At 39.1% G+C, this 21,698-nt stretch overlaps 2 protein-coding genes across 7 annotated transcripts in view; one reads left to right on the top strand and one right to left on the bottom strand.

Annotated features, from left to right (window-relative positions):
• The window catches only part of usp45 (ubiquitin specific peptidase 45), a 38,920-nt gene extending 23,156 nt beyond the window's left edge, over positions 1 to 15,764 (bottom strand). Inside the window, exons 1-6 of one of the 3 annotated variants that reach the window (XR_015765742.1) lie at positions 15,398 to 15,764; positions 13,523 to 13,633; positions 12,440 to 12,609; positions 11,901 to 12,001; positions 11,534 to 11,634; positions 2,000 to 2,151 (exon numbers count right to left, since the gene is read on the bottom strand). Coding sequence is in view for 2 of the 3 variants with exons in the window: in XM_088014321.1 (XP_087870447.1) it covers positions 2,000 to 2,151; positions 11,534 to 11,634; positions 11,901 to 12,001; positions 12,440 to 12,609; positions 13,523 to 13,625 (627 nt within the window). In the remaining variant the exon portion in view is untranslated. The remainder of the gene's footprint in view (positions 1 to 1,999; positions 2,152 to 11,533; positions 11,635 to 11,900; positions 12,002 to 12,439; positions 12,610 to 13,522; positions 13,634 to 15,397) is intronic. The other 2 variants (XM_088014321.1, XM_088014322.1) reach the window with 2 other exon arrangements.
• A 133-nt stretch (positions 15,765 to 15,897) lies between these two features.
• Positions 15,898 to 19,385, top strand: tstd3 (thiosulfate sulfurtransferase like domain containing 3). Of its 4 annotated transcripts, XR_015765744.1 has the most exons (6): positions 15,898 to 16,103; positions 16,189 to 16,356; positions 16,527 to 16,686; positions 17,571 to 17,651; positions 17,728 to 17,807; positions 18,673 to 19,385. XR_015765744.1 is itself a non-coding variant. In XM_088014324.1 (5 exons), the coding sequence occupies exons 1-4, from the start codon at positions 15,977 to 15,979 to the stop codon at positions 17,626 to 17,628; spliced, it is 513 nt and encodes a 170-aa protein (XP_087870450.1). In that variant the 5' UTR covers positions 15,898 to 15,976; the 3' UTR covers positions 17,629 to 17,651; positions 17,728 to 19,385. The 4 variants fall into 4 exon arrangements, 2 of the variants coding, with proteins under 2 accessions (XP_087870450.1, XP_014836554.1); XM_088014324.1 differs by having other exon boundaries at positions 17,728 to 19,385; XR_015765743.1 differs by having other exon boundaries at positions 15,900 to 16,103; positions 17,571 to 17,807.
• The last annotated feature ends 2,313 nt before the right edge of the window (positions 19,386 to 21,698 follow it).

Below are 21,698 nucleotides of genomic sequence, written 5' to 3'. Positions count from 1 at the left end.
TGAAAAAAACAGCTTCATTGTTGCAGAGGCATGTCAGTTTGCAGTCACCATGACATGACCAGGGGCCGGCTGAGGAGGCCGTGTTGTCAACGCGCTCTGCACCAACTGAGCACCACTCGCAAGGTCGGTGTTTCCAAGCCAACTCGGCGTGAACTGCTGCCCTGTGTTTCACTGTGCAACGCGGCCAGTGGACTCTGTTATTGTGGTACTGTATTCAGCGTCGCTTTGGACCAGCCTCATAAATAGATGAGTGTTTACACATCCTACAGAGACATGAATTTATTGCTGTGGCAGAATGGAAATCCTTGTGATTTGTTAGGTAAACAGTCGGCAAATAAAATGATTACTTGTAAGCAGGTTCTTTGCGATGAGATCAGCACTTTATTACACAGCTCTACTTCAGATTTATACCAGTTATTGTCATAAAATAATAAAGGGCTGAAACAGTTAATTGGATTAATCGTGATTAATAGATTATTGAAATAATCTTCAACTAATTGATTAATCAACTATTCAAATTATCATCAACTAGTTTGGTAATCGATTAATCGTTAGCTTAAGAAGAGGTCATATATATATATATACTGCTCAAAAAAATAAAGGGAACATTTCACTTTAATTTTGTGTGTGGCTCCAAATCCAGGCCTCCATTGGTTAATAAATTTGATTTCCATTGATGATTTTTGTGTGATTTTGTTGTCAGCACATTCAACTTTGTACAGAACAAAGTATTCAATGAGAATATTTCATTCATTAAGATCTAGGATGTGTTATTTGAGTGTTCCCTTTATTTTTTTTGAGCAGTGTGTACATATATATATATATATATATATATATATATATATATATATATATATATATATATATATATAAACACCAGAGCAATAGAGGCTCAGATCTACCACACCAGAGGCCTCTGAGACAGTCCAGCACATAACAGCAGGGTGCAAGATGCTGGCAGGGAAAGCGTACATGGAACGACATAACCAAGTGGCGGGCATAGTGTACAGGAACATCTGTGCCGAATATGGACTGGAAGCCCCGAGGTCAAAGTGGGGAACACCCCCAAAGGTGGTGGAGAATGACCGAGCTAAGATCCTGTGGGACTTCCAGATCCAAACAGACAAGATGGTAATGGCGAACCAACCGGACATTGTGGTGGTGGATAAAGAACAGAGGAAAGCCGTTGTGGTGGATGTAGCAATACCAAGTGACCACAACATCAGGAAAAAGGAGCATGAGAAACTGGAGAAATACCAGGGCCTCAGAGAGGAACTGGAGAAGGCCTGGAAGGTGAAGACCACAGTGGTGCCTGTGGTCATAGGGGCCCTCGGGGCAGTCACCCCCAAACTGGAGCAGTGGCTCAAACAGATCCCAGGAACAACATCAGACATCTCAGTCCAGAAATGTGCAGTTCTAGGCACAGCCAAGATACTGGAGGAGAACCCTCAAGCTCCCAGGCCTCTGGTAGAGGACCCGAGCTCAGAGGATGAAAGAGAGAGACCACCCACGGAGGGTGAGAAGGGAATATTTTTTTATATTTTTTTATATATATATATATTCTCTGTAACTACGTTTGACCCTGAACTCCTTAAGTAGCAAAGCTTAAGCTTCACCTGGCTCAAATTGAGCAAAAAAACAAAATCTCCTATCAAGCACCTTTTGCATTCCAATTATTAACCGGTTAGTGCAAACATTATTAATTAATTCACAAATGATCAAGTTTACACTAAAGGAATACTATGTTATTGTATTCTATGAGTAAAATATTTATTTTCTTATTTGAAAAAAGAACTGAATGATTTATTAAATCGTTAAGCAATCAATATAATAATCAATTACCAAAACAATTGTTAGTTGCAGCTCTAATATAATACAACTAAAATAAGAGATGGGGGGGAGGGGTTTCTAAATGACTGTTCTCTGCACCAACATCTGCATCCTGTCACTAACTGAGCCTTTTTGCACAAGCTAAAATAAAAACATCTTTATTACCAACCTGCATGACAGCATTGAAGAAGCAGGTGTTCCCAAGGTTAATTATCCCCTTAACAGGGACCAAGGTGCTGTTGATGGCTGGATTCTTTCCTCTTTGTGCTTCAGCGTAATCTGATGGTTCCTCTCGCAGCTTGATGATCTTGGGCGATGCTGCTGGAACACACACACACACACACACACACACACACACACACACACACACACACACACACACACACACACACACACACACACACACACACACACACACACACACACACACACAATGATATACAGATGGTTAACTTAGACTCAACATGGACAATGGTAAGATTATATGGTAAGAATTGAGTGGTTAAAACAGAGCTGTGTTTCTCTGCAAGACTTTTGGTCATTTTTGACTTTTCAGAGTCAGCTAAATCTCTTTTCTGGCCCATTTTCTGGCCTATTAATTGTACACACCTTGATATTGGGTGAGTAAATATCAAGTAAATAGGCCACACCGTCCCTCATTACACACCACCTGCCATGATTAAGTCCATTAAATACTCAAGTTTAACCAGCTTGGAGTGAGAAAATATGCCTAAAAATGACGATGAGGTCAAAATGCTCACTTGCCTAATTATGCACACAGTATAACTGGAACTTATTAGTAAAGCTAATCAGACAACATTCAGCATTTTTGTTTCAAGCTTTGTGAATAAAACAAAGTTGTAGTATTTTCCATTACTGTTATGTCATGAACAAAACTGGAATCAAATTTGGAGATAGAGATGCGAAAGTGTGTGATTTGAGATTAAAGTTACATAGAAAATGATAATCAGTTTCTCGCCAACTTTGATTGTGAAAAAAATATATACAAAAAAAAAAGTGGCTCAGACTTGACATGAGAACTGGGTTGGGAGCAGGGTGCTGCAATGGCAGCTGGAAGGAGAGCTGGGTCATTTGGGGAAGGCAGATGACAGCTGTTGAAGTTTCTGCTGGTTTGTGAGGAGGAGGGGGAGTGGGGCGATGGTTAGGGCAGGAGAACTCCCCTTCCATAGCCAGCTGTTACTTCTGATCGCCACTGAAAACTAACATTCGACAGAAACAACGACACAGATGGTCAGTGAGAAGTGGTGCGCGGAGCGAGGGACGAGCCGGAGCGGATCCTGCAGCTGCATGAGCCGATCGCAGAACAGGAAGGTTAACATCTGACTGACGGAGCGCCAACATGTGTTAGCAGACACTGATGTACCAATGTTCCAGTTAGTGACTAGCAGCTACAGTGGATGTTTGACCCTCTTTAGTGCTTTAATAAATCAATCGTGTTCAACTAAATTTGGCTTTTTTTTGACAAAAGAATTTACACAAAAACCCTTTTTGGTAAAAAAAACAAAAAAAAACAAACAAACAAAAAACAGCCAAATTTTGCTTGTATTGATAGCAAATCCAGACCCAAATCCTGATGAGAATCTGTGAAAGAGCTTAAACCTGCTACTGGCATGTTCTGTATTACTTATCTGACCGAGCTTGCGAGAAAAAAAAACAAGTATTAAAGTTCATAAAGTTGAAAGAAAAACACACAAAAAAGACACTAATTCCATCCATACACATAACACACTTTTCAAAATTTATTCAAAAACCTCTTAACAACTCACTACTCAAATTCCCTACTGCTGATCTCTGCTCATCTATGACTTAAAATTCCAAATGTCAAGCAGTTCAGGGAGGTACTTTTGTCATCCACTGGACAAATCCTGATGCTAATTATTAGGTCTGATGCTCTGACTTAACTTGGCCACATTTTAGAGAACTGCGGAATATTCCTATTATTTGTAAGTACTGGCCTCTGGAGTCCAAACCAATCACACGTGTCTCAACAACAAAGACCAAACATTCCCACAAGTCAAAAGAAGAGAGGTTTAATACAACTTGTCCTCTGAGCTTTTTGGTCAAACAATCTTTACTGCAGTACAGAAGGTCACAATTCTATCCACGCATTATTGTATGACATGAAAAGATAAGGGAAAAAAATAATAAATCTAACATAATGTTAAAAACTTTTTCAATGGAGAAGGAATTTCATGTTAGAAAAAAACAACTTCCTTCTGGTTTCACAATGACAGAAACGTTTCATTGAAGTATTCAATGGTTTGTGTTGAGAAAGAAAACTTAAAATTACTCTGTAGAGAGATGATAATGATTTAAAAATAAATAAATAAAATAAAGTCACAAAAACGCAGATTCCAGCAGGGACTTGGCGCCTTCAGCGCTACAGGCTGTGGAGATCTCAAAGGAATGCCGGGATTCACAAAGGATGCATAAACACAGGTCACAAGCCCGACCTGTTCACGCCTAAACCACTAAACCAAAGAAAATCAATCGAACCGCAAGCCTTTTGTAAGAACCTGCTTCAGCGCCCAAATGGCCTTGCCTTTGCATGGATTCACTTCTTGTGCACAACATCTTTATTGCAGATCTATTCAACTTACAGTGACAGCGACTACCAAGAAGGCTTTTCTCCACAGGGGGGCCACAACTCTAAAGTCGTTGGAATGTAAACCTTGGACTTAACGCTCTAACAAACACACAACGTGAATGTCTCATTGTGTTTAACAAGAAAAGTAAAGAATAGGGTGACTTCTTTGGGAAGTTTACAGTCTTGTTTTCAACAAATGCTTTGACTGCGTGAATTTTACCTTCTACCATTCGGTAAAAGTTGATGAGAAACAGTGTACACATCCTTCAGCTTGTCCTGGAATTTTGGGGAGAACGACGGTAAAGGTGAGGTTCAGCTTGTCGGGACGACGAGTTGTCGAAGCACTCTGTCTAGGAGAGCTAATTGCATCTGGACCTCTGCGCTTGCAACATCTGTAGGCCTGTTTTTTATCCTCGTCAGGCTGCCATAAGGGAATTCCCAGATGTCAACACACACGAATCCAAAGAAAACAAACGGAGATGGGGAGGTAAGGGAAAAACTGTGCTTTTGAGGTTGGTGTGAAATGATCTGCTCATGCACGAGTCAAAGAGTGATTAAAAAAAAAAGAAAACAACAAGGGTAAGCGTGAGTGTCCGAGTGTTCGTGAGCCAGATAGTGGAATCGGCAAGAGTTGAAAAAGCTGTGACTGGCACTTGGAAGTAAAAGAGGAATGAGGAAGCCAAACGGGCGGAAAGAAGATGCCGATGGACACGCTCTGCATCTGGGACCGTCACCCAAGGTAAACAATGTTCAGGGAGCCATCTGGTTGAGACTGTGGGGGGCGGAGGGGAGGGTTGGAACGAGCACAAGCATATGGAAAAGCAGATCTTTCCTGTCCCTGCAGCGGTCGGCGAAGGCAAATGTCAGCATGCGCCATGTCCACGCTTGAGTGTGCCGCGCTCGGCACCACCACCTGGCCCTCCTTGCTCAGCCACCGAGTGTGGGCAGCAGTGACACTGTGGAGCCTTTCCCCCGGGGGAGGAGGAAAGCACCGAGGTGCCCGAGCTCGACCACAGGCATGCATGCACACCAACACCTCCTGCAATGCCAGCCCAGAGATGGACAGAGGAACCAGTGACTTGGCTTTCCTTTACAGGGGATAGAGCAAGAGCCCATAGAAACGATGCTGATGATCCTCCTGTTGATTCAGATAATTCTTATAGAGTCAAATTACGTCGAATATTATCTCTAGGCACTTGCACCAACAGCTCCAGTTGCTTCTAAATGTACAGTTTCTGTACATTTAGAAGCTTATATAGCAAAGTCAAGCTGATTGCACTGAGTTTACAGAGATATCTTACAACAATCCTTCTTGGGGATGATTGGCTGTACCCCTAATGGGCTTCACAAAGAGCGAATGTCAAACAGAAACGTTCTCCTGTTGCGTTGTTTACCTGCATGTGCACGTCCGGGTCCTGGGTTGGACAAGGGCAACCATTGTTATTAATCAGAAAGCAATACCACTTACTTGCAGTTCTTACATTTACACCCGTATATGCTAAACTTTTCTATGGTGAAACAACAACTGACATTCAAGTGTGCCATTTACCAACATCTACTGCTTTTAGTACCAAACTCGCCACAATCCTCCCCCCACACCCCCAACTGGCACTTGAGGTCAAAAACTATACTGATCTAATCTAAAACAACAACAAGTCTCTGCAAAGAGATATTTTCCAACAGACTCTTCACAGCCTTTTTCTTTTTTCACAAGCTTCACAGCTGAATAGAGAGGCAGCCGGATCGCACGGCCAGTTGGCTTCATCCGTGCGTCCATGCTCACTTTCAGCACAGCAGCATGGAGGGCCAAGGCCAGCTCACTTCATGCAGAGCAGGCACTCAAGAGGAAGGCCAGGCAACACCAAATGTCTTATTCATTCGCTAATTTGTTGTGACTGCAGGGCATAAAAAGCTTGCTTTCTTGCCATCTGAGGCCAAGAGAGCCCACTGACATGCTCCTTAAAGACACACACACGCGTGTACACACGCACACGTACACACACACACACACAAGCAAACAGATTGCGCTACCAACTATCTGCCCTACTTTTCTGTGCAATGGTGGTAATAAATAGAGACTCACTCTTGATTACTTTCATGAAAGCACCACCAGGGGACGAGCATCTAGCCACTGACTCGGCAAAGCTGAAGTGACAGTTCCTAAAGATGGCCGTTTGCAAAACAAATAAAAACAGGTAAGAAGATGTGCATGAATGCTTTGCCTTTAGCGGTTGCCATGGTGCCTGAATTCAACCGCGGCTTACCCAAAACGAAAAGCCAAAGCGCTAATTCATCATGTAACAATGCGACTGTTTTTCCACCAAGATGAAACCCTTTCAAAACATGAACAAACTTTACACATTTACATCAACATTTCAGCCAAAACACACTCCATACAACATTATCCTAATTTATTTGACATTAAAGCTTCTGGAATAAATAGCAGCAGCATGAACATAAATGTGGTGACAACAAATTTTCTAATAACTGAAAATGCATATTATTTAGCATGTAGTTATTTAGTACATGAGTTTTCATTAATGACCTTTTTTTGCCCTAAACAAAAACCAAGAGAAGAACTGCATCAAAACTCAAAATTAAACTATGACAAAAAAAATCACTTACATTATTGTTGCTGAATTAAATAAAAAAAGAGTGAAAATAGAACAAAAAATGCAGAAAAGCGGCACACGATTTAAAAATAACCAATGAGACTGATGGTGTAATGTTCAGGTTGGAGGTGGAAGACGCTCTCGCATAAATGTTGACATCAGAAGACAGGAAAGAGCGGGAAGCTTCATGTTCCTTTAATAACATGAAGCAAGTTATGACTTCATGTTTTCGTCAATTAAATTCAGAGTAAATAAAATCAACTAAAATTAAACAAGAATTAAAATGCCTGCAGATGATTGGATTATATTCATAGAATTTTGTCAGTGTTAAGTCTAAAAAAATTATTTAAACCAGTCATGCCATACTTTATCGTTATCCGTTGTCTGACCGCTTAAAAAAATAAATTGTGTCTATTTTTAAAGTTTTTTTCTTTTTTTTTTTCATCAAATATGATGAGAAATCTCAGTTTCCCATTATTTCATATTATAATATACTGGGCAATTTCTGTAAAATGTATTTTATGCATTTATTTAAAACATGATAGAAGTATAAAATCACACATATGAACAAGGAATGCAAAAGACATATTTTGTTACCACAATAATCTTAACATGCTCGAAAATACGGCTAGAAATCCTTGCAACTAACAATCGTAAATGAAGAGCCACAGAAAATGATAATTAACTTGGCAACGTTTACTAGAAAATAATTTTAATTCATTGATTAACCATTACCAGTCATATTTTGTAGTAGAAGAGGTTTCTATTACCCTGAACACCATTTTAAAAGTGGAAAAGCAATTTTTCCGTTTTTGTTGCCATTTAAGAAATGTTAATCTTGCTTGCACACCTTGGGGGCTGAGGCCTCCCTTGTTCTTAAAACATAGTGACGCCTCTGGGGATCAATGTGTAATAGATCTGAAACATAAAGATTCTTCCTTGTTTTGATTTCTGCAGATATTGTTTTCAATTTTCTTGCTCTGAAATCACTTTTTGTTTATTCTCACCAACAACGTTTAAAGAATGTGTGACCAGGTTTGATTTTGAGTAAACTGTGCCAGCAGTCTGTGTAAACCTTATCTGTAGCACTCTTGAAACGCAACTCTGGGCCACTCTAAAACATTCTGAGGGCCACAAGTGGCCCAAGAGCCTCCGCTTTAACACCTCTGCTGCAGGTGAATACTGACGTGTAATTACAGCGGGATCTCGCTGTACCCATCAGTTACAGAATGTCTCTTTGTGTGGAAGTTTTACTTTCTGAAATTATCTAACAGAGGAGAGGAAACATGATAAAAGTTGCCAGTGTACGCTGGAAAAAGACATGCTTGGTTCTCACACAATAAGCCAGCTTCAGATGAGCTTTAACTTTAATTTCAGAAGAAACAATCAAGCTTTCATTCCAAAACTCATTTCGAGACTTCTTCCACACCCAAATGTTGGCGGTCAAACGTCAAAACCGGCTCATAATCTGATTATGTTGCCAGTTTTGCAGTATGATGTAAAAGCAGAAAACACAAGAATAAACAAAGAGCATAATGGCGCGCATATCAATGCAGCGCAATCTGAGGAAGAAAGGCAACAGCTTGAAAACAGAAGCGGGATTGTCATATTTCAATGCGAAACAAGCAGCGCTGTCCTTCCAGCGCCGACATTTTAATTTACTCAACAAAGCCTCCCCAGCTGTGTTACAACTCCAGAGCCCGGCTCCCTGAGGTCAATTCGATTTCTGCTGGGACTCTGGTACTTGAGCTGAAGGCCTTGATGGTGAGAGAGCACAGTTAATCGACTTTCTTTCTTCCCGGAGCTGTTGTTGTACAAAATTATAGATTCTGAAAAAAGGAAGAGAAAGAAGGAAAAAAAAAATCGGAGCTGTGGCTCCTTTTGTGCTTGAGGTCTATAGGAAAAAAAAAAAAAAAACACCATAACAGTGGCTTCTTAAGAAAAACCTGGCCTTCACAATCAAATGCAATTTCACAAGCTGCTTACCAGGCAACAAATATCTACTTTGCTGCGACAATGAGGGAGCCACCTCTATACCCAGCTGCAAACCGGTGTGGGAGAACTGAGAGGCAGGGAAAGGGTGAAAGGTCAGTTAAGAGGAAGATGTAGAAGAAAGGTGTAGGAGGTCACTTTCCACTTCGGGGGGGTCAACAGCGAACCTGGTGCCACACAACATGGCTCCCCCAGAGAACGGGTTTGTTCTGGTTTATGAGAAAAGACCCCAACACATTTCCCTCAATTTTTCTGAATTTAAGATATTTCTGTCAGGTGTCATCGTGGATTAGCAATAGGTGGTGTGTTGCAACTCCACTATGTTTAATCAGATTATACAATAACGCTTTAAGAAAACAATAACTATGTTTCCATCGAACCGTCACGCAAAATATGAGCGAACTTTTGAAATATTGCAAAAAAAGCTAATGAAATGCATTTCCCTCCACTTGTTTGGAGCGAATCAACCGGTCTAACAAAAAGTGTCGTTTTGGTAGATACTGATGCTACGTATTGCTGTAAAAAACAAAATAAAGAGGTCAGAAAACTGGCAGGAACCATGCATCTAAAAATAGACTGAAAGTGCGTTCACACCAGCCCTTGTTAGTCCGCTTTAATCAAACTGTAGTTTGTTTATCTAAAACGTCAAGTTTGTTCGGTGAGGTGTGAATGCGACATCCAACTCTGATGAGAGCCAAAAATGTGAACTCTGGTCCAACTTTAATCCTACATCTCAGTTCGGTTGATGTGAACTCTAGTGCAGCGCCTCTGGCCAGGCTGACACGCCTCCCCTCCCGTGCCGGAGGTTTGTGAAATGATGAGTGATTAGCCAGAAGTTTTTTTGTTGCGCTCAAACATCAACAAAGATATTTCTCTTCAACTAGTCTGCTTCCACACTCTAGTTTGTTGTGCCACGATGACACAAAAAGTAAAAAAAAAAAAGTATTCATATGTCAGTCTTAATAATTCCTTAAAATTGATTTACAAAAAAGAACTAGTTCCACTGTTAGATTATTTCACTTATAACAAGATATTTTCCCCATGTTAAAAGTGAAATAATTTGCTAATAGAACTTGTACTTTGTCATCAATATTAAGTAATTATTGACTTAATACAGGCTCCTATATCTTGCTGAAAAGTTACTTGTAAGTTAGTTTTGTCTTATTTCAAGTGTATTAATATATTTGCACTAGAAACTAAACTAAAAATAATTGGTAAGATTTGGTGTTTTTCCTCCATCAAAATAAACTCGGCATTTTAAAATACAGACATGCATAAAAGAATAAATCTCCAAATAAGAACACAACTAATTTTTTCAGCAGGGCTCACGACACATTTGTAAAGTCGATATTTTCACATGGAAGTTGATATTTTCAAGGTTCAGCATCCTCCGTCCCTTTCTGTGCGTCAGCGTGTCTCCGCTGAGAGTTGGAGCGCTCCAGCTGTTAAAATCCAGTTGCTCTGACTTGTTGAGGACCCTGGCTCCCACTAGTGCGGCGCACAGGCCCAGAGGTGGTGAGACGCGCATCGGCTCCGCGGGAAGGACGGCTACAGATAGCGACGGAGAGACAAAGGACGACGGTGCGGGAAGCTGGACCCCCACGCAGCTGCTCGCGTTCTTCAGGGAACGCAGACAGGAAGCGTCGCTCGAGCGCTTAATTCCTTTAATACGTGCAGTCATGCGATGCACAAGGTGGGGGGGGGGGTGGGAGGTGTAGGATGGGGAGTAAGAGGAGGGCAGATAAATCTTGCAATGGTAGACATGAGGGACCAGCTTCACTGGGCCTGGGCAACTGGCCGCTTGGCCGCTGGCGACGTGGCACCGGGCAGTGGGCTACACTGAGACCAAAAAGTGCTGATGCTGCCCACCACCCTGATCAGATTCAGTTTGTAGTAGAGCTCCCTGCATGCCAACACAACGCAGTGGGGGGCACCAGGAGCCAGCAACAGAAGGTGTGTGTGTGTCTGTGTGTGTGAATACATGAGATTATCAGGAGTTATATGGCTGACTGAGCAAGGAGGACTCAGGTGGTCTGAATGAGGTGAAAAGGACAGCTTAGTCCGAATGTTTAGTGCAGCTACCAGTCTGTTAGTATCTGCTGTTCCCTTTAACACACAGAAAGTCATAATACATAATTCTTCAGAATGAAGAATGAAATATGAACGGGTTTTTACTTCAGTTTGTCTTATTTTGTGACTGACAGGAGGAAGAGACAGCTCCTGCCACAAGGGGGAGCCGCTGTACGGCAAGCAGACTACTGCAACAATTGGTTTAAAACTGGCTTTTCTTTACTATGGAAGTTGACAAAACTAAATAACATAATATGTTAAAACAGTCATGCAGCTATACAGTGTTATGATGATCATCAAATGACAAACAGCTGCGTTCAACATCAGTAAACTTCGGGGATGTAGACATGTTTGTTTTATGTGCAGCACCAACCAACGGTGTTGTTTTAAAGAGCTTCATGAATAAAACTGTAAGTATTACCTGATGTCGCCTTGACAGAATGCTTCTGCAAAAAGTCGAGAGTCTGAGCCAAAGCCTTCTTGTTGCAGTGTGTAGAGAGCTCTTCGTTACATTCAAAGCACCTGTTGACAATTAAAAAATATATTTCATTAAGAATATGACAAAAATGCACAGCTAAGCAGACAAAAACAGATGCGCTGATCATTTTAACAACAATTTGGTATGAGTGGAAGAAAATTGTTTGGTAAAAGCTGTTGATGTGAATTTTGACTAAAAATAGTCTAAATTTGTTTAGTATCTATGCAAGTCAAACACATTGTCATAAATCAGCCCTTTGGTTGTGCAGCGTTACTTTTTCCTCGTCACAGTAACCTGCAGGGATTCTCACCAGGCCTTCCACGTGTTCAGGCTGATCGTGATACAGTGCGACTCTGGATGAAAAGTCTGGTGATGCTTGACGGCATGCTGGATTCCTGATTGGTTACAGCCCTGTAAGACAGTTCATTGAGACAGCTTAAGTTTAAAATATCATTCTACTGATTGAAAAAAATTAGACTTGTATGTGCATTTTCTCACATTACAACCTCAAACTACTGTGTATTTTAAAGGGATTTAATGTGACAGGCTGACAAAAATGTAATGCAGATTTGGGAAATGGAAGGAAGAAATATGTTTATTATTATTATTATTATTATTATTATTATTATTATTCACAAATAAAAAGCTTAAAAACAGACCATGCGCTTATATTCACATCCAATTACTAAAATAATTGTTAGTTAAAGCCTTAATAAAAAAAATTGGATTTTTTTAGTCAAAAAAAGCAGTAAATAAATGGCCAACTTCAAACATACTGCAAGATTAAAAAAAAGACAATGTTCTTGATCATGTTTTTACAATGTTTTATGTAAGAGAAGCAAATCAGACCTGAAAGCCACACTTGAGGCAGACCAGGATGTCGTGGGACGCTGCCGACTCGCCGTCGATCATCGTCCTCTCCCTCAGACACTCGGAGCAGACCAACCACACACTTGACAGGACCGACTTCTTCACCGAGCTCAGGTCCACTGCTTTGTTAACATGTTGGCATGTCAACCCTGGTCGACAAACAACATTCAGTCGGTTAAAGGTTTTCTATACGTGGACTTTTAAAGGGGGACCACTTATTAAAAAAGTGATCAAATTTACAGAGTGCTCCTAAAAGCTTGAAATACCAGTTCATGAATGGTTTTAGCAAATAACCGCCTGAAACTTAAAAACAACATTTTAGAATAGTAACAAAATGGGAGTGATAATTTGAACCATGGCCTTTAAAAACTGTTATAAACACATTTACTAGAGTCAAGGTTTTAGTCAAAATCAATTAAGGTTTCAAAATAAGTCATCAGAAAAGAAAAGAAAACTCTAAAAACAGCTATGAATGCAAGTCTAAATGCAAATTACAGTTATGTTTATTCAAATTATGGAGTTGGAAAAAAAAATCTTTAACAGATCATAACTAAAATAAAGTTAGATAAAATTAAGGCTGCAACTAACAATTGTTTCAGTAAATCAATTATTTTATTGATTATTGAATAATTTACAGAACTAAAATTTGCCACTTGGTAAAACATAGTTACAAACAAATAATGCATTTTTCAAATTAAATGCAAAATTTATTATTTTTTTGTACAATTTTGGCTCAATTATTGCTGTGAGTTGTTCTTTCTAAAATCTGCCGTTTTTTTTAGGCTGTATACTCCAGTTAACGATTAATCGATTACTAAATTAGTTGATGGTTATTTCAATAACCGATTAATCACTGCTGATGCAATTAATCGTTTTAGCTCCAGAAAAACATAGAAAGTAGTAGCAGTTTCAAAAGTGGAGCAACAGCAAAAGAAAACTAACATTTCAGATTTCTGTCTACTTTACTGTCTGTTCAGAAAACGTTAATATTTTGTTAGCAGTTAAAACCAAACCTGATCATTAATGGCAGGTTTGGTTTTAAGCTGAGTGCTTTCGACTTACCACTGACTTCATCTGATGATTCCTCATCTCGAGGTTTCCGTGGTTTATTAGTCCGCTTTGTCATGTCGGCGGCTTTCAAAGAAAAGGGATCCTTTAGCCGCATCTGGAGCTCTGAAAGTGCAGATGGAAAATGAGCTCAGGTTAGTTTTTGTTGTTGTTGTTGTTGTTTGGGTGTTTTTTGCTAAAAAGAGCAAAAATGTCTCAACAAAACTTAAAAACCAAAATCCCAAACCGCTCATAAGTCAGAACAGTAAAATATGATGATTTAGGGAGCTAAAAAATCTCCATGTTTCAGTAGATGGTCATTATTATTCTTCATCATAAATATGGAGAAATGTTGAAACGGTCTTCCTTACACATTGCTGCTTCAGTTCATTCCGCGAGCTCCATTAAGCTCCTACCACAGCATTTCAATCAGGTTGTAAGTTAGACTTTGACTGGACCATTGCAGCACGTTGATCCATGTCTTTTTCAGTCGATCACAGACTTCCAGCTGTGTTTTGAAGCACTCCACTATTATATAAACCAGTCTTATAGTGAGTTATCCTGTCCATTTAAGAACAAACTGGAAAGAGATTTCACTTTTAACTTCAAAGCACCTTGGTTCTGCTACATCTAAAGTTTGTTTAGTCTTTTTCTTATTGCACCAAGGTTAACTTTAATATTTAACACATTCATTGAGGACCTTAAAGTCAGAGAAGGAGCTCTGGGTTTTTGTCACTTCTCTGGAATTTGGGATGAATTTGCTGGGACATCTATTTCTTGTCAACTGTCTAAGAATTTGTGAATATTGGACAATTATTTGGATATGTGTTCTTTAATTTGTTCCACTAAGAGAATCAAAAGTCCACAGACAATCCTGATAACACATCGATGAGACATTGGGGAGAGAAAATTATGAAAGTGTGACATAGCCCATTTTCTTATATGAAAAACAGAGAATCATTGCTTTGACAAGTTATCCTCCTGACTATGATTCCTACATGAGGCTGTTTCAACAGTTTATGGATCAAATGCAGATAATTTAGTCTAAGCCCACCCTTCCTCTGCCTCCAAAACCAGGCCAAAGAAAAAACTGGAGCGTGAAAGCAAAAGTTATTATCTGATACTGAGCCAAAATTAATAAAAACACATTGTTTATTCAACATAAAGTTGAATAAACGCCAAACTTCGGATGAAGATATCCATGTTAATCACGAAGTTGTGGGAAGTTAAACAAGTTTCCATGATGAAATTTTAAATTTCTCCACATTTAGATTTCTGTAATACATTACATTTAAAAGCATAAAAATGTTTCTTGTCATTTTTTAAAATGTGGGATATGAAACAAAAAACAGTCTCAGGAAATGAATGAATGGATAGACAAACAGATGTACTTATGGATGTTGGGCAAATGTATTGTAGAGAGGGATAGATGGATGACAGACAGATAAACAAGTAATGGATAATTCAGATGAATGAATTAATACAACAAAAACCTTCACTGCTTTTTCTGGTGTTGCTAAAAGCAAGTACTTCAACCATATTCTCATGTTGCCACAGGAATCCAAGAGATCTTTCCTTAAATGATTTATCCAATATTTGCTCGTGATATTTAGAGTTTTTATATATTTATGTAAAATCTAATGATTCTATCCTATCTGAACAAGTAATGAATACGTTAGAGTAAAAAAAAAAAGGATGGGTGAACAAAGAGAGTGAATTCACAGTGAATACCTACTCTACAATGGGCAAGAACACAGATAAGAGGCCTACACAGTGTGGACAGTCCAGATTTATGCATTAAAAACTTCCCATCGTTAACATGAACAACCTACACCTCAAGCACAACCCCTCCTTTCATGACCAGACGCGAAGAAAGCAGTTTAAACTTACCTCTCTCAGCTCGCTCCTTTGCTGTCTATGTTGGCTGAAGCCAACAGTTATGTCTCAACTCTTCCTGGCTAGCTAACCAGCTAGCTGGATTAGCATGTCGCAACAAATACAGCAACTAACACGTAACTTTCACACAGAACAATACTTTCACTTTACGACCTCCCAAATGTTTACGCTAGCGACGAGCGAACAAGCCACAGACTCGGTGTTTTTCTCTCTGTCGGTTTCCCTTTCACCAGAAGATGTTGCTAAGCTATCGGTAGCTCCAACTTTAGCCGCAGAAGTCAACATGTGACGCAACTACGGGAGCGCAGCTTGATCAAATGAAGGATTCGCGTAAAGTGGAAAACGTTTCTTTCAGAATTAATCAGCGTTAAATGTTCTTTCTAAAACTTTCAATGGGGTTTTGTCCTAAATATGTGCTTATAAATAAATAAATGAATTACTAAATATTCACAGGTGATATTATTTACAGAAGTTTGTCCTTTAAATGATCTGCACTACTGCGCAAGCGCAGAAGAATCATTCTGGTGTTAGTTTTGTGCGGTAACGTGGTTTTCTGTTCACACACTGGTTATTATGGCGCTTAGAAGATGCTGGAGGTTGACCGGTGTTCTCTCGAGACTCCCCGTTCCTCGTGGGTCTTCTTCCCCTGTGGGACGGCTAGCTGTGTCCTGCTTTGTCGACACTTACCGGGGCTGCAAAAGTGAGTTTAACACTAAACGACTCCTTGTTTTGCAACGAGGCCCATGCATAATCTTTATATCCCCCCGTGTTTGTTTGGCTTTCAGAAACAGAGTTCCATCTCCGCAGATTCAGCTCTGAAGGACGGAACACAGATGTGAGTTATGCGCAGCTGAAGCAGCTCCTGGCTGTCGGCAAAACTGTACTTGTGGATGTCCGGGAACCCTGGGAGCTCCGAGAGTACGGCTTCATCCCCGGATCTGTCAACGTCCCACGTGAGTTGAAAAAGCTAATTTAATCGTCATTATATGGTATTAATGGTTTAAAATCTGAAAATACTTTAAGTGAATGTTCTTTAAAAGCAGCTAGCTTCATAAATGTGTTATTTTTATCTAAGGGCGCTTTCTCTTTCTCTTGACCTCTTTGCGCTGCCTTCACTGCCCAGTGGGACAGGTGAACACTGCCCTCCAGCTTGCTCCGGAGGAATTCAAAGAAAAGTATGACGGTGAAATGCCCAGGCAGAAGGATAACATCGTGTTCATGTGTCTGGCCGGGGTCAGAAGCAAGACTGCCCTCAACACAGCTGCTTCGCTGGGTTTTACAGAGTAAGTGATTGTTTTGAAACCTCCAAATTTAAAAGTGCAATGCAAAAAAAAATTCATACTCATCCAACTTTTTTTAAACCTGTGTTACAACTACAAACTTGAAGAAAAAATAAAGTTGTATTTTTAAAGAAAACGTGATTTTAAATTTGGTTTAGAAGTAAAAATCTGAAAATGTGGTGTCCAGTGATACTCCAGATCTCCCTGACGTTAATCTTTTTCCCTATCTGACCAAAGGCTGCCTTGCAGTGTCATGTGAGACTGTGTTTTATTGTGGTTTCACCCTGTTGTTGCACAAAGCTTTATTATGTGGTGTTCTTTGGAAAGATGCGACACATCTGTTACACGTCAAGCCAAAAAGTAGAGCAAACAAATGGAGCCACAACACTTAGTAACAGGAAAAAACCTTAAGTTTATTTTTATTGTAGAATAACTTCACACTGGAAATAAAGAAATAAAAATTTAACTTGCTCAAAGTGTCACAGGGTTTTCATCTAATTGTTATATCAGAATTATAAATGTGTAACAAAGCCACCATTTTTCTTCTGCTCTTCCCACTATGAGAAATGGTAGAGGACATGCCATCAAAGCATGTGCAGTTAGGCTTGTCACGATAACACATTTTGCTGGACAATAAATTGTTGAAATTATCGCGATAAATGATAATAAAACATTTAACTGGAAGACATTTTAAATATTCGAACTAAATAAATAAAACTCTAAATGAAATGGACCGCGAAGTAATAAAATTGCCTTTCAAAAAAGAGACTACTTGAGAATTCATTTTTTTCGTTACTGAACTGAAACCTATTTTAATCAGCAGTGAACATTGAGAAAGACTTGAGTGATTTCCTTCAAGGTTTTTTTTTTTTTTTCTTTCATTGCAGTGTTCAGCATTATCCCGGTGGATGGCAAGACTGGGCGGAACAGGAACAGCTGAAGTGATCCACAAATTTTGGAAACAGGAAGTTGAGTGTGTACGATGAGTGTGATCACAGCCGAGACAAACTGGTGACCTAGTTCCTCTGCTTTCTGCCACCTCAGTATCGGTTCTCTGGAGCGCCGCTGTAGGGATTGAAACCCAGTTCCTCCAAACTTCAGTCCGAGTTCTTGCGGTTGACCAGGCAGGTGGCATTCTATTTACTGCTATACAATAATATCATAAAAGGGCTTTAGGAGTGAATTGCGCTGGAATTTCATTTTAAGGTATCAGTATTCATCGGGCTGAATAGAAATGCATGCCACACTTTTCAGATTTGTATTTGTAAAAAAGAAAAAAAGACATTAATAAACTATGTGATATTTTATTCTCCCTCTAGTTATGGAGGTTTCACCTCGTATTGGAGAGTCACATACTTAAGAATGTAATTCATATTTCAACTTTACTTGAAAATGTGTGTGTGTTTGCATGTGTGTGTGAGAGCTTAAATTTTACCCGACTGTGAATCCAAAGAGTAAAAACCAGAGGGCTCAATAAACATGTCTGCTGCTGAACGTTTTGGATCCAATCTATTTCTACTTGAAGTCACTTGCAATGTTTTTTTTTTTTTTTTTTTTTTTTGCACTTGACAATTTCACTAAGAAGATTTATCCATGTAGCTCTTTACATTGTTGAAAGAAATTACTTGATTTGTTTTCACATGTTCTTGTTGGTGAATAACTGCATGAAATTATCTTTTTTTGTTTTGGAATTTATTCAATCATCTTTCAAGTCTAGATAATTCTGGAAACTGAAACTGATTGTGAAAATTCTTTTTTTTTCTAGAATTTTCTTACAGGCTAAAAGAAACCTCTAACAATGCTCTGTAATTTGCAGTGATTTTCACATGTATTTATTTTTAATTGCTATACTTTATGCTTGATTTGCCACATTGTACCTTGATTTTAATATTTTACCCATCAGTTTTTTGTTGATTTTTTTTTTGTTTCTTTTATTCACTTACTTACTAAATGCACACTAATTTTTGAAACCTTCGTACTCATACTCAGGTTGAACTGACCCAGTTGAACAGACTGAACAGGCAGGATGGAGTCAACTTTACGACATAAAGGCACCAAAATTCACCAACTCATCTTGACAGAATTAGCATTAATATTGGAACTCTCCATGTTTCCGATTTGTTAGAGTTAGAGTTTAAAAGTCGGTTCAAGTGCCAAAAATAAAACTGGGAAATGGCTCTAAGGAGCATTCTGAAACCCGGTTTTAGCTCTTTGTTTTATTTCTAGAAGAGATGGTTATTTACGATGACGCGATAGGGCACATTTGTGAGAAAAAACTCAGAAATGTTTAGATTAATCTTAGATATTTTCTAGAAAAAATTGGTACATTTCTGACCTCCAAAAGTTTAAAATTTGCAAAAAAAAAAGTGAAGAAGTTTTTGGATCAATCTCAGATAATTTTTGAAAAAAAAAAAAAAAAACTCAGAAATTTCTGTGCTCCAAAAGTCGAAAATTTACGAGAAAATTTCTATATTAAGATTTTTTTTTCTCGCAAGTGTTTTTAACGCGGCCCTAATATGCTATCTTACTTATTCCAGATGAATATTTATCTTCCAATGTTCAGTGTTACAAAAAACCATAGAAAAAAAGCACTACAAACGTATGAAATTTTGGCTGTTAAATATGTAAAAAGTAAACAATCTCTGTATCTTCTACCAAAGCAAACAATTTAATAAAATCCATATTTTAACAATGAAAAAAAATGATTAGTCTTTTCTTTTTTCCCCCGGTCATTTGTGGGACATTGTTGGACGTGTCCAGTGGAGCTGACCTGAGAGGACATTTAGTGTCCAGAGTTAGATATAAATAGACGTGGAGAGGCTGTGGGGTGACAGCCGCTGTTGCCGTGATGATCTACTGTGTTGAAGGTTCATATCTAATAGCCGCTGTGCGCGTGGGGATGAATTTACCACTGACCCACCAGGAACCGTAAACAGGTTCCCCCATCAACCACCAGGTTTGTCTTCGGCTGACTAGTTTGTCTTTGAAATAAAACACACGGGGTGTCATTCTGTTGTTCACTCTAGAGTTTAAAATCCCAAAGAAGAGCTCAAATGGTAATCTCAGTCTAGTTTATTCTGGTCATTGTTTCTGTTTATTCCTAATCTTAGAGGCAGCTTGTTGACTCTGAGTCATTGGCAGTGAAATGAAAATGAACTCGGCGTGACTTCCCAGATATATGAGCAAATAATCTGGCTCTGTTGCACCGATACTATTCCTGACCACGTTAAACGCCACAGGTGCGGAATGTGATTATTAAACTGCTTTCATTCACAAGCGCATACGGAAAAAAGAAATCATTTGGTATTTTATATGAGATTTGCTCTTTATTTTGCTTTGTAGATGAAGTTATTTTATTTGGACTTCAGTTTGAGTTAATAATGTAAAGGCTTCTTTTTACATTATGTCCAAATTAATTGAGCTTTAAACCTCAATCTGCTGGGGGTTTGTGTAATTTTGGGAACAACTGTTGCAAAAGGAAGTTAAAGAAAGACAACTTTGGGTTTGCCTAAAACACGTCTGTAAAGTCTAAATAAGATGTAGCCTTTCTACCATAATCTTTCTTCATTTATTGGCTTATCTTGATTTGATTTTGTCCTGTTTTTCTTATAAACTAGCTAACTATTCTTAATGTTATCTTTCCGTGTGATTGGCAACAAAGAATCTTAACCTGTAGTGTCATAAAATTGTCAATTTATTGTGACTTCAATGTTTCGAACACAAGGAGCATTTTCAGTTTTTTAATTCTCTTACTGAAACTTGTATTGATTGCGCACGTAGTGTTGTGTTCTGCGTATTAGTTTCTGTTAATTTCGATGATTCTGACTAAAGCCAGAAATTTTAATGCAAAAACGGGATTTGACAGCTTACATAATCACATGGAAGAATGCTGATATCCGGTCACTGATTTCATTCATAAAGGATTATTGCTAAAGAAGCTAGCTGTACACAAAGTGCTGCGTCCAAACATAATCATGGAAAGTTAAGAGGAAGGAAAAAGTGTGGTAAGTGCACAAGCAGCTTTACACAATATCACCAGGACGCATGAAGCTACTCCATGTCTGTAGTCGACCCAAAGCGCATACGTAAGGTTCTTCACTAAATTAGAAGCTTAAAATATTTAATAACTACATTGGAAAATATCATAGTGATGTGCAACATTGTATGACTGCAAGCTGGCGAGTAGTAGGATGATAGTACACATGGCTGAAAGATTCGGTCTCCTCCTCCAGTGTTCCATGCTGCTGTAAGACATGAGGTCATGGGGAAGGAACGGCCGCCCGCTTACTGCTTACAAAACGTGGTTTGTAGCTGTTAATTCTAATCTCTTTTTTTCTGCACAGCCAAGTTTTAATATGTTTCAAACAGAACAGACTAATAAGTTGTAATTCACGTCAAATCTTGACCTGGCTCTTTTACAACACCTCAGGTCGTCCTCTTGCTCAGTGTTTCTCAACCCTGGTCCTCACCGCCCCCCTGTTCTGCATGTTTTAGGTATTCCCCTTCTGCCACACACCTAAATTGTACCTCTGCGTGATTAACAGGCTTCTGCATTACTTGATGGTCATGCAACCATTGAATCAGCTGTTCTGGAATAGAGGCACATCTAAAACATACAGAGCAGGGGGTCGGTGAGGACCAGGGTTGAGAAACACTGCTCCAGCTTCTGCTCGGCATTCAACCAGGTCTAATCAGAGCTCATCAGAGCTGCACCTACTGTAGGGCTGGACAATAAATCAATAACAATATGTGTCGTGACAGACACGTAATCAATATAAATCGATAACACGTCTGATAGAATGTTCAATAATTTCACTGAACTCTGATCCAGAACCGCACAGCATTCTGGGGGATGTAGGCAGAGGAAAGTCTTTATTTCAAGGGTATCCAAACTTTTTGTCACATGGGAAAAAAATTGTAGACCCAAAACCAGGAAAAAGGGAATGTTTTACCAAGGTGTATTAGAGCGTTTGTAGATAGAAAAAAAGGAGAAATTTTCCCCAAAAATTCAGAAA

This window comes from Poecilia mexicana, unplaced genomic scaffold (assembly GCF_051168715.1).
Source record: "Poecilia mexicana isolate PSO_F unplaced genomic scaffold, ASM5116871v1 scaffold_16, whole genome shotgun sequence".
Taxonomy (NCBI): domain Eukaryota; kingdom Metazoa; phylum Chordata; class Actinopteri; order Cyprinodontiformes; family Poeciliidae; genus Poecilia; species Poecilia mexicana.
This window is presented reverse-complemented; position numbering and strand designations above follow the sequence as displayed.